The sequence below is a fragment of the Cebus imitator genome, unplaced genomic scaffold, assembly GCF_001604975.1.
Source record: "Cebus imitator isolate Cc_AM_T3 unplaced genomic scaffold, Cebus_imitator-1.0 Scaffold149, whole genome shotgun sequence".
Lineage (NCBI taxonomy): Eukaryota > Metazoa > Chordata > Mammalia > Primates > Cebidae > Cebus > Cebus imitator.
In genome coordinates, this window is record NW_016107464.1 from 21,093 (window position 1) to 32,911 (window position 11,819).

At 41.9% G+C, this 11,819-nt stretch overlaps 1 protein-coding gene across 5 annotated transcripts in view; it reads left to right on the forward strand.

Annotated features, from left to right (window-relative positions):
* Nucleotides 1–11,819, forward strand: part of NFX1 (nuclear transcription factor, X-box binding 1) — an 81,551-nt gene that overhangs the window by 16,190 nt on the left and 53,542 nt on the right. For all 5 annotated transcript variants that reach the window (XM_017542932.2, XM_017542933.2, XM_017542934.2 and 2 more), the window contains 3 exons: nt 3,171–3,276; nt 6,779–6,850; nt 9,298–9,437. In XM_017542932.2, coding sequence (XP_017398421.1) covers nt 3,171–3,276; nt 6,779–6,850; nt 9,298–9,437 — 318 coding nt within the window. The remainder of the gene's footprint in view (nt 1–3,170; nt 3,277–6,778; nt 6,851–9,297; nt 9,438–11,819) is intronic.

Below are 11,819 nucleotides of genomic sequence, written 5' to 3' on the forward strand. Positions count from 1 at the left end.
TTTTTTTTTTTGAGATGGAGTCTTGCTCTGCCACCCAGGCTGGAATGCAGTGGTGTGATATCTCGGCTCACCACAACATCCACCTTCCAGGTTCAAGTGATTCTCCTGGCTCAGCCTCCAAAGTAGCTGGAATTACAGGCGCCTGCTGCCATGCCTGGCTAATTTTTTTGTATTTTAGCAGAGATGGGGTTTTACCATGTTGCCCAGGCTGGTCTCGAACTCCTGAGCTCGGGCAATCCACCCTCATCAGCCTCTCTAAATATTCTTGAATATACTACCAGAAAGGACATGAAACTGGAAGTAAGAGATCAATGGAAATTTGGGCAAATAGGACAATAACAATACTTAATACCTTATTTTAAAGGATTTTTAAGTAGGCTTGGCGCAGTGGCTCACGCCTGTAATCCCAGCACTGTGGGAAGCCGAGGTGGGTTGATCACGAGGTCAGAAGTTCGAGACTCAGCCAGGCCAAGCTGGTGAAACACCGTCTCTATTTAAAAAAAAAAAAAGGATTTTTAAGCATAAAGTACCATAATGGAATTTAAAATCTTGTTAAAGCCTTCACTGACAAATTAGATGAGAGACTCTAAGATGGTATAAGTATGTGGAGTGGGCTGGGCGTGGTGGCTCACGCCTGTAATCCCAGCACTTTGGGAGGCCGAGGCGGGCAGATCACGAGATCAAGAGATTGAGACCATCCTCGCCAACATGGTGAAACCCCGGCTCTACTAAAAATACAAAAATTAGCCGGGCATGGTGGCACGCACCTGTGGTCCCAGCTACTCAGGAGGCTGAGGCAGAAGAATCACTGGAACCCAGGAGGTGGAGGTTGCAGTGAGCCAAGATTGCGCCACTGTATTCCAGCCTGGCGACAGAGCAAGACTCCATCTCAGAAAAAAAAAAAAGCAAAGAATGAAAGAATGTGGAGTGAAGGTCAGGATGATATGAAAGTGGTAAAATAATGTGAGAACGTACATAAAGGCCTTACTTGCCTGATTACTCTGCCCACACTGTTATTCCAGGAGACCATTAATTTAACATGCTTTTATTGAGAACTTACTAATGTTTGAGGCACTATGAAGAAACAGTGGCAAATAAAATGATTAACTTACCAGAGCTTACAGTCTAAGAGTTAAGCCACAACCACCCTGATATTCTGCTAGAAATACGAAGTACTATGGGAGATCTTTGGGCTAAGTTACAACTTATAGTTGGATGATTAAGAGAAGCCTTCTTGAAGGAGGTAGAATTGAACTGGCATTGAAAACTATGTAAAATCTTGGTAGGCAGAAAGATATGTTGAAGAGAATAGCATAAGCAGTTCAAAATCAGCAGGGAAACTATTGGAGAAGTTTGGATCTATTTGGAGAAGAGGGATTCATCCACTTATGGAGCCCAAGATCTAGGATGGTAGGGGAGTGGGAGATGACTGGAAGGGAAGGGTTGACCCTTTGATACCAGCCTCAGATGTTGGGACTTCATTTGGAAGGCTGCAGGAAGCCACTGAGGGTATCAATATGATTCTTTATAGAGATTAGTTTGGTAGCAGTGAGTAGAGTAATTTGGAGACTGAACACTTTGGGACTTACAGTAATCCAGATGAAGAGTAGTACAAGCCTCTAATGAGTGGGATAGAAAGAAAAAGATGGTGTTAGGTTAATTCTTAACAGTAGTGGGAACGGGAGGAACCCAAATGTGACTCCAAAGTTCCATGCTTTTGGAAATGGTGATACCAAGGAAAAGGGCAGGTGAAAAAAACAAGGTCTGGTGGGGACAGTGACTGCAGTTTAGAAATGTTGAGCAAGAGGAGTGGGCAGAACATACAGTGAGATATGTCCAACAGGCAGGTAGTAATATTTGAGGAGAGACCAGGACTTAAGGATGAGAAAGCTGAGAGGAGTAGATAAGACCTTAGATAAAAGGGTACAGAGTGAGAAAAGGGTGTAATACAGAACGCTTGCAGGGAAAAGAAAAGCAAAAAACTCCAAAACATCGCTTGGAGTCAGGGACAAGAGGTAGAGCTCTTGAGAGATGTGAGGGGAAAACCGGGGCACTGAATTGGAGCAAAAAAGTACAAAGGCAGGGAAGCTTTTGTAATAGTTTAGAGATGAGGTTTTGGCTGGTAGAGAAGCAGGAGTAGGAGAGGAGATGAGCTGAGAGCCACTGTGTAGGAAAAATTGACACAATATGGTTATTAAGTAGAAAGAGGTATCAGCGATGACTGTAGTTTTTGAGCGTGTGTGACACTGACAGAATTGGTGTCACTAACAGAAACAGAAAATGCTGAGAAGAGAGGAGTTGTAGAGGGAAGATGTGAACTTTGGCTGTGGATAAAGCCAGTTGGAGGTGACTATGAACCCCAAGCAAAGATGTTCAGCAGACATTTGAACATGTGGGACTTAAACTGAAGATTCAGGGCAAGGGAGAAAATGTAGATTTGAGGATCAATGGCCTTTAGGTGAATTGCACCTCTCAACATGAATAAAATTTCTGAAAGAGATCGTATAGAGAGAAAAGCAGAGGCCATGGACTGGGGATGGCTGCAGTTTGGCGTGCAAATTGCCCAGGTGAGGATGAATTCCTCAAGGGCAAGGAGGAATCCTGTGCCTTGGTTTTACTCTTCCCTGTCTCTGCTGAGTCCATAGCAGATGTGCCATGAAGATTTGCAGTGACATTGATTATAAAATTCTAAGCCCTTTTATGCCTACTTTATAGTTTTAGAATAGGTGAGTTCCTGCTACACGGGGGATTTATTTCCTTTCCATCTTTTACTGCCTCCCCGCTTTCCCCACCGCGCTGGTCTCTTATTTCCTCTCTCTGATCCTTGCAGCAGCAATTTGCATATAATCCAGAAGCCCAGTTATAGAAGGCTTGTTTTATAGGTATTTAAATTAAATGTTTCCGTTAGTTAAGGTAGTATTTTCATAAGTAAAAGTGACTATTTATCTTTCCCAGGTAATCCAGGATTTAAGGTTTATCATACTCAGTGAAACTTTTAATGAATAGCGTTATATTTATCTTTTTATTTTAGGATATGAGATAATACATTTGTTGAAATAATGAAAACCACACTAAAGTTTCATGCTGTCTGGCCATACTTTACTGTTTCATTAAAGTTGAGGACGTGGTTGAAGTTTGTACCATTGACTCTCTGATCTGATATGTTCTAGGCAAGGTAAAGAATCCTGAGTGGAGCAGAAATGAAATTCCACATAGCTGTGGTGAGGTTTGTAGAAGGAAACAGCCTGGCCAGGACTGCCCACATTCCTGTAACCTGTAAGTTGGAATGCTAATTCCCTTGGGATTCCTGGTAGACATGCTTTGCTTGTGGCCCTAAGTAAACATATCTGGTTAGCATGTAATGGATTGGGGTAAAGGGTGATATGGGACCATTTACTGAGCACTTACTCTGTGCCAGGCACGCTACATCAGTTAATTTGTTGAATCTTTACCACAGCCCAGTAATACATAGATATTTATCATCTCCACTTTACAGATGAGGCTCAGAAAGGCCAGGCCTCTTGCCCAGTGTTGCATTGGCAGGCCATGGTGGAGCTAGGGTTTCCAAAGCCAGTGCTCCTTCCACTATGTTACACTACTCACTTCTAAGATGTTACCCAGTGATACCCAAGTCCAGGAGAATGTATAGGAACTTTCTGTCTGAAGAAAGACAATTGTGTAGGGTCCCAGTCAGATAGCATTTCTAGGATGTCAATTTTTTTTTTTTTTTTTTTTAGATGGTCTCACTTTGTCACACAGGCCTGTAGTGTGATGGCCTAATCACAGCTCACTGCAACCTCTGCCTCCTGTGCTCAAGCCATCCTCCTACCTCATCCTCCTGAATAGCTGGGACCAACCATGCCTGGCTAATTTTTGTATTTTTTGGCAGAGATGGGGTTTTGCCATGTTGCCCAGGCTGGTCTTGAACTCCTGGTCTCAAGCAATCTGCTCTCCTCAGCCTCCCAAAGTGCTGGGATTATGGGTGTGACCCATCACACCCAGCCAGCCATAGGATGTCAATCCTTTTCCTGCAATAAATAGCCTGCTTTAGACTATATCCATAAACCAGACATGGTGGCTCATGCCTGTAATCCCAGCATGTTGGGAGGCCAAGGCAGGAGGATTGCTTGAGGCTAGAAGTTCTAGAACAGACTAGGCAACAAAGTGAGACCCCATCTCTACAAAAAAAATTTTTAAATTAGTCGGGTATGGTGGGCCACACCTGTAGTCCCAGCTACTTGGGCGGCTGAGGCAGGAGGATCATTTGAGTCTGGAGTTCAGGGCTGCAGTGAGCTATGGTTGCACCATTGCACTCCAGCCTGGGCAACAAAGCAAGACTATGTCTCTAAAAATAATAAATAAATAAGTAGACTGTATCTAGTCAGCTTCTAAATACTAATAAATGCACAGTAGTAGAAAAATAATTGATCAGTTACAAATAAATTTCCTCAGGCCTTGACCTCAAACAGAGGTTTAAATCTTAGGTTCAAGTTACTTAAATAGTTACATGACCTTGGGGCAAGTTACTTAACTAAACCTGCATCTGTAGAATAATGATGATAGGAATAATAATACTTATTTCATAGGGTTCTATGAAAATTAAATGAATTAATGCACCTATGAGGCTTGGTACAGAGTCTGGCAAATGATCAAAAAATGAAAATTCTTGCTTTTACAACCCAAATCTAAGAGTAAACCAGACATCAGAGTGTTATCTTGGTATTTCTACTGCTTGGAGCAGGGGTAATATTGGACCAGGGGCCTTGTGATCAAGGCATGGTAGTGGCACAGGGGAGATGTCAGTGGGGTAGAGTTGTTTTAGACTGGGCTGAACAGCATGGCCTGTGATCTACTGGACAGTCAAATACCTCCTTCTCTTTGACTCCTCACGTAGGGCCTTCCTTGGGGGCTCATTTACAAGCTATTCCTGCCATTAGCTGTCATTTTAAGTAAGTTCAGTAATAAGAAAACCCTCTGCATGGATATCTTTACAAAGCTTTCATGATTACCAGAGATCAAAACTGATGTGGATCACATGATCAGCACCATGTCTGAAAGAAAAGAACACCTTAAAACCTGCTCCTGCTCTTTTGTGGCTCTAGAACTCTCACACTTGACTTGGGAACTATTCTTTTACTTTTAGGACCGCAGAGGTTGCTGAAACCCATTCCCCAGTAGCACTTTGCTGGTCTCCAAGAAAGCTTTGGTTTCTCTCATTTACACTTGTCAGGTCTCAAAAGCCATAGAGACAGGATCTCGCTCTGTTGCCCAGGCTTGAATGCAGTGGTGCTATCATAGTTCACTGCACCCTTGAACTCCTGAGCTCAAGCGATCCTCCCACCTCAGCCTCCCAAAGTGCTGAGATGACAGGTGTGAGCCACCACACCTGGTGTGAACATCTATATTTTTATTTTTTTTTATTCTTTTTTTTTTAATATACAGTTTCAACTTTTTTTGTGAAAGGAGAACATCTATATTTTTTAAAGCTCTCCAGGTACTTCTAATATAAAGCCGATGTTATGAACCTCTGGTCTAAAAGTTAAGAAAACCTGAGATTGAGTCCAGGCTTCTGGGATATTTGAAATAACCTAGAGTCACCCACACCTGACAAGCAATGAAAATTGTTTCGCCTGAAAGGATTGAGCTATATATAAAATATAACTGTTGAATAATGATACTGGATTTTAAAGAAACATGCTTAAACTTCTGTCTCCTATGAGTATTGTCTATCAAAATGAGTCACCTTAGAAGACTAGACACTTGTTCCTGGATGGTTTTCAATGTTTAAACCTTATTTAAGAATTATCAGAGCTTGTTTCGAGTTGCATAGAAACTAAACATTCCAGCCAGACCACTTTATAAACACACTTGTGTTTTTCATGTTTTACACCAAATTCTGTTACCTATCTGATTTATTAGTCTTGGCTCTGATTGGCTTTCAATTCCCAAAGGATTGTGATTTGCCACCTAGAATATACCCCTCCTAACCCAAAAACAGTTGTCGCAGAAGTTCCCAAAATATTTTAAGTAGTAGTAGTTCTGTACCACTGTGTAATTTGCCAAAGTGTCTGCTTTGAAGAGGACAGTATTTATTTGAATATACAGATTCCATATTGTCACTTTTTTCTATTGGTCTCTATAATATAGCTCCTAAAAATAGCATTTTTCAGAGGGCTAATTCTGACCTATAGCATATCACTCAGCCCAGTTCTTTCCATGACCCCTTTCCCTGTCATTTTCTCCATGTTACTCACCAGCATTCTTCCCCTCATGTCAGCCCTCTTTTCACTGTTCCATTGTTAGCCCAGTGCCTAATTATTACTTTACTAGCTGATAAGAGTATGTCTGTACTTCTTATGGACCCAGCAGATTTGAGTTTTGTTACCTTGCTTAGACTCTGATCTTCTACAGGACCCCATTAGCCATTCTGCCTTTTACCTAAATAGAAAACTATTTTTATTCCCTTCACTGCTGTAAGTGGGCCAAGACTATATTTGAAAATGTCATCTTTGACTCTCAGACCCAAATACAACCAGTATTTTGACTTGGGATTTACTTTTCTGGTTAAATAGTCTATGGTGATAATGATATCAACTTTTACACATAAAAATACAGTTGATATCTTTGTTCAAATAGTTTAATCAACTTTAAACAAATACAAAGACATTTCATAGTAGATTTATTTGTTGCCATTATTCACAGTAGGACCCAGCTAGAATAGCCTTGTTCAGGTTGGATACGTGGCTGTGGTTTATTCAGTGAAACCTTTCTCTTTCAGTCTCTGCCATCCAGGACCCTGCCCACCCTGCCCTGCCTTTATGACAAAAACATGTGAATGTGGACGAACCAGGTAAAGTTAAAATCATACTCTAAAGAAGACCTTAGTTTTCATATGCATGATTTACTTGTGAATTTCTAAAATAAAAGAATAGTATGTAGATACAAATAAATGGTAGGCATGAATAGTACTTTTTTTTTTTTTTTTTGCAGGAGTGAAAGTTTATTAAAAAGCTTTAGAACAGTAAGGAAAGGACGGAAGGACACTTGGAAGAGAGCCAAGTGGGCAACTTGAGAGACCAAGTGTACCACGGATAGTACTTTTCTATAACTAGTAGTTCCCTTTGCTGCCCATGACCCTACTTTGTAATCTTATATGCACAGTGAGATTGTGAGATTACCCATTTCAGGTAAAATACCAAAGTGACAAGGATTTTTTTAACCTCTCTGATGGGTGACAGAACCAGGAGTTGAACCTAGGCCTATTAAGGTCAAGGAGGCAGGGAACAGTTTCCTGTGCCTAGCATAGTATCTGGCATCTAGGAATCTTTTAGTGAATATTGTTCAATGAAAGAATAAGTGATTCCAGAGCTCACCTGCATTCCATTATAATACAAGACCTCCTACATCATTAGTACAAGGATCACTGATAGCTGTGGAGTATCTCTGAGGCCCAGTAAGATCTTAAAATGATTTCTGAACCACAGGATGAGATGAATCATACAGATTTTCAGCCTTTACTGAACTTATGAGGGTAGCCGTGTGGCCTGAGATTACATGTAAGCCTTTTGAGTCAGAAAGGTCAGATCCTGGTTCTGCTACTTACTGGTTGTTGATTCTGGGCAAGTTGCTTGGTCTCACTGACCTAATTTTTCTTATAAAGTAGAAATAATAGTGTCTACTTCAAGGGATTAATGTTAGCCATGGTGCTAGGCAGAATTATAGCATAATAGGCCAGTGTTAGCCGTTATATCAAGTACTGCAAGCTGATCATTTATGTATATAATGGTGACTTTTAAAAACGAAATAAGGAGTTGAGATGGGAGTCAGGGGTCAAATAAAACTCTTCTTGCAGGAGAGTAGGCTCCAAGTGCTTAATCATTACCCTAGCTTTCTGGACCTGAAGACAGTTGTCTAAAAGTACTTTCTCGGGCCAGGCACAGTGCTCACACCTGTAATCCCAGCACTTTGGGAGGCCAAGATGGGGGGATCACTTGGGGTTAAGAGTTTGAGACCATCCAGGGCAACATGGTGAAACCCCATCTCTACTGAAAATACAAAAATTAGCTGGGTGTGGTAGCATGCGCCTGAAGTCCCAGCTACTGGGGAGGCTGAGGCAGGAGAATCTCTTGAAACCAGGAGACAGAGGTTGCAGTGAGCTGAGATGGCACCACTGCACTCCAGCCTGGGTGACAGGGGAAGACTCCGTCTCAAAAAAGAAGGGACTTTCTTATATCCTTCTCTCAGCAAAATCAGGACATTTATTAGCACAAAACTAGAATTAGCTTATTTCCCTACCCTGAAGCAAAGTCACATATAATATGTTCTAAGTGCTGAGTCTCAGGGTATTGCCATTGTGCTATTAGTCTGAGTGTGTCAGATCTGGGTACATGCTAGCTGTCTTTTCTCCCCTGTCTGTAAAGTACTGTGGAAGCTTCAGGCAGAGCGAGGACTAGAACCCAGATCTTCTAACTTCTCACACCAGCATTCTTTCTCCTTATGTATGCTGCTTCATGGAACTCAGAGATGAAATCATATAAGGCAAATACTCAGGAATAGTCTTCAGTTTCTCACTGCTCAGAAAATAGGAGAGAAAGACAGGATAGAAAATAAAGAACAAAGGAGGAGAAAGAAGAAAGAGTAGGCCGGGTGTGGTGGCTCAAGCCTGTAATCCCAACACTTTGGGAGCCTGAGGCAAGAGGATCCTTTGAGCCTAGGAGTTCAAGATCAGCCTGGGCAACGTAGAGAGGCCCTGCCTCTGTTTTTCTTTTCTTTTTTTTTTTTTTTAAAAAAAGAAGGGCTGGGCATGGTGGCTAATGCCTGTAATCCCAACACTTTGGGAAGCCAAGACGGGCGGGTCATGACGTCAGGATATCAAAACCATTCTGGCCAACATGGTGAAACCCCATCTCTACTAAAAATACAAAAATCAGCCAGGCATGGTGGTGCATGCCTGTAGTCTCAGCTACTTGGAAGGCCAAGGCAGGAGAATCACTTGAACCTGGGAGGTGGTGGCAGTGAGCCGAGATCGTGCCACTGAAATCAAAACAGGGAAAAAGAGAAAAAAATGAAAAAAAAAAAAAAAAAAAAAGAAAAGAAAAAGTAGGAGTGGAGAAGGGGAGAGTAATTGATTGAGGAAATAAGGATTGGTGGAGGGAGACATGTAGGAAAAAGTGAGGGAAATGAAGTTAGAGAAAAGTGTAGCAGGTTTTGAAGGGAGAGTTAGGGCCACTGTGTTAGTTTAGTTGTCCAACAGGAACTTTTAGACTGATGCTGTCTTTACGTCTATTGTCTTTACAGGCACACAGTTCGCTGTGGTCAGGCTGTCTCAGTCCACTGTTCTAACCCATGTGAGAATATTTTGAACTGCGGTCAACACCACTGTGCTGAGCTGTGCCATGGGGGTCAGTGCCAGCCTTGCCAGATCATTTTGAACCAGGGTAAGTGGTCGTCATACCAGTTAGCAATGCTTGTGTACTTTGCTGGAATCTTATTAATGATTGTCTTGATAAACTTTGATTGGTCTCAGGTTTATAAAGTCACAAAAGACCTTGGGTAGAGAGAACTGGAGATACAATGCTTAGATGGTTTTTATTATTTTACCTGCATACCAGTATAGGTCATTGTTGTATATAATTTTTTTTTCTTTTTGAGACGAGTCTCCCTCTTGCCCAGACAGGAGTGTAGTGGCATGATCCTAGCTCACTGCAACCTCCACCTCCCGAGTTCAAGTAGTTCTCCTGCCTCAGCCTCCCAAGTAGCTGGGATTGCAGGTGCCTGCTACCATGCCTTGCTAATTTTTGTATTTGTAGTAGAGATGGGGTTTCGCCATGTTGGTCAGGCTGGTCTTGAACTCCTGACCTCAAGTGATATATATGCCTGGTTTGACCTTCCAGAGTGCTGGGATTACAGGCATGAGCCACCGTACCTGGCCTCTCTAATTTAAATGGTAGATTTTAAAATGCTGTTTAAAAGTAACTGCTTGAAAAGGACTTAGACCAAAATAATCTTCTTAAAAATGAACTGGCTGGATGCAGTGGCTCACACCTGTAATCCTCGCATTTTGGGAGGCTGAGGCGGGTGATGACGAGGTGAGGAGATCGAGATCAGCCTGACCAACATGGTGAAATCCTGTCTCTAGTAAAAATACAAAAATCAGCTGGGTGTAGTGGCGGGTGCCTGTAATCCCAGCTACTTAGGAGGCTGAGACAAGAGAATTACTTGAACCCAGAAGGCAGAAGTTGGCAGGGAACCAAGATCAAGCCAGTGCACTCCAGCCTGGATGACAGAGTGAGACTCAATCTCCAAAAATAATAATTAAAAAAATAAAAATGAATTTACATGAAATCTAAGAACATCTCAAACTAATTTTTTTTATCTCTTAGTGCAGTTATCCCCCTTCTTTGCTCCCTAAAGTGGATATTGTCAGTTACCCAGTCTGATTAAACAGCCTGAAAGCTGACTGTATTTTTAGGTAGACTGGTTATGATACAACTCTTAATTGTCCCAGTTTTTTCTTTTATTGAGCCAAAATCTGCTTCCCTGAAATATCCTCTCTCCTTGGTTGCCTTTCTCTACATTTCATGTTCCTCCTGGCTTGTTCAAAATCAGTTGTCATATATTCTTTCCCCAGTGGTCCATTTCAGGCCTAATAGCTGTGATTGCTTCATTTCTTCCCTGTGAAACATGCTCACAGACCACACATCCTCTTTAAAGTGGCTAGATTGGGCTATGTGCAATAGCTCATGCTTTTAATCCCAGTACTTTGGGAGGCCAAGGCAGGTGGATCACTTGAGCCTAAGAATTTGAGACCAGCCTGGGCAACAATGGCAAAATCCTGTCTCTAACTAAAAGAAAAAAATTAGCCGGGTATGGTGGCATGCACCTGTAGTCCCAGCTACTTGGGAGGCTGAGGTGGAAGGATGGCTTGAGCCCAGGAAGCGGAGGTTGCAGTGAGCTGAGGTCGAACCACAGCACTCCAGCTTGGGAGACAGAGCGAGACCCTGTCTCAAAAAAAAAAAAAGTGGCCAGATTGTTCACAGCAATGCCAGTCTTCTTGTGGGATTCACCAAAACTAGTGTTGCTCAAAACTCCGTGTTCTTTGAGTACGTTCTTTTGTTAAAATTTATTTATTATTTATTTTTTTTTTTTTTTAAAGACGGGGTTTCACCATCTTGGTCAGGCTGGTCTTGAACTCCCGACCTCAGGTGATCCGCCCATCTTGACCTCCAAAGTGCTTGGATTACAGGCGTGAGCCACCGCGTCCGCCTCTTTTGAGTACATTCTTGAGATTTTTCACTGAGGCAGAGGACTGATTAAATGTGTCCTGATTATTTTCCAGACTAAAATTTCTATAGTCTCTTTTCTGTGGAATAGAACTTCAAGGCTTCAGTCATCTGTTGTGAATCCTGGCCCTGCCTGTGGGTGCTCCCCCCAGTTTTATCCCCGGTTGAAAATGGGTAATCTGTTCCAGCCTGTTTTTGATAGTCTCTTCAAGAGAATGAAGAGTTGTCTGTGCCTAGTTTGATTATCCATTATGTCATATTGATCTATAATTAACAGGAAGTGTAAAAAAGCTCTCTAACCAGGTACTTTCCAAGTCTTTTTTAAAAATCTCACTTTGTCATCCACTCCAGAGTACAGATTCTCCTGCCTCAGCCTCCCAAGTAGCTGGGATTACAGATACACACCACCACACCTGGCTTCAGCTGTTTTTAGCTCTTGGTTCATATTGGGTTTTTACTCAGCTAAATGACCCAAGTTTTTTTGTGTTTGTTTTTGTTTTTAACTTATATAATTTTTTTTTTTTTTTTTTTTTTTTT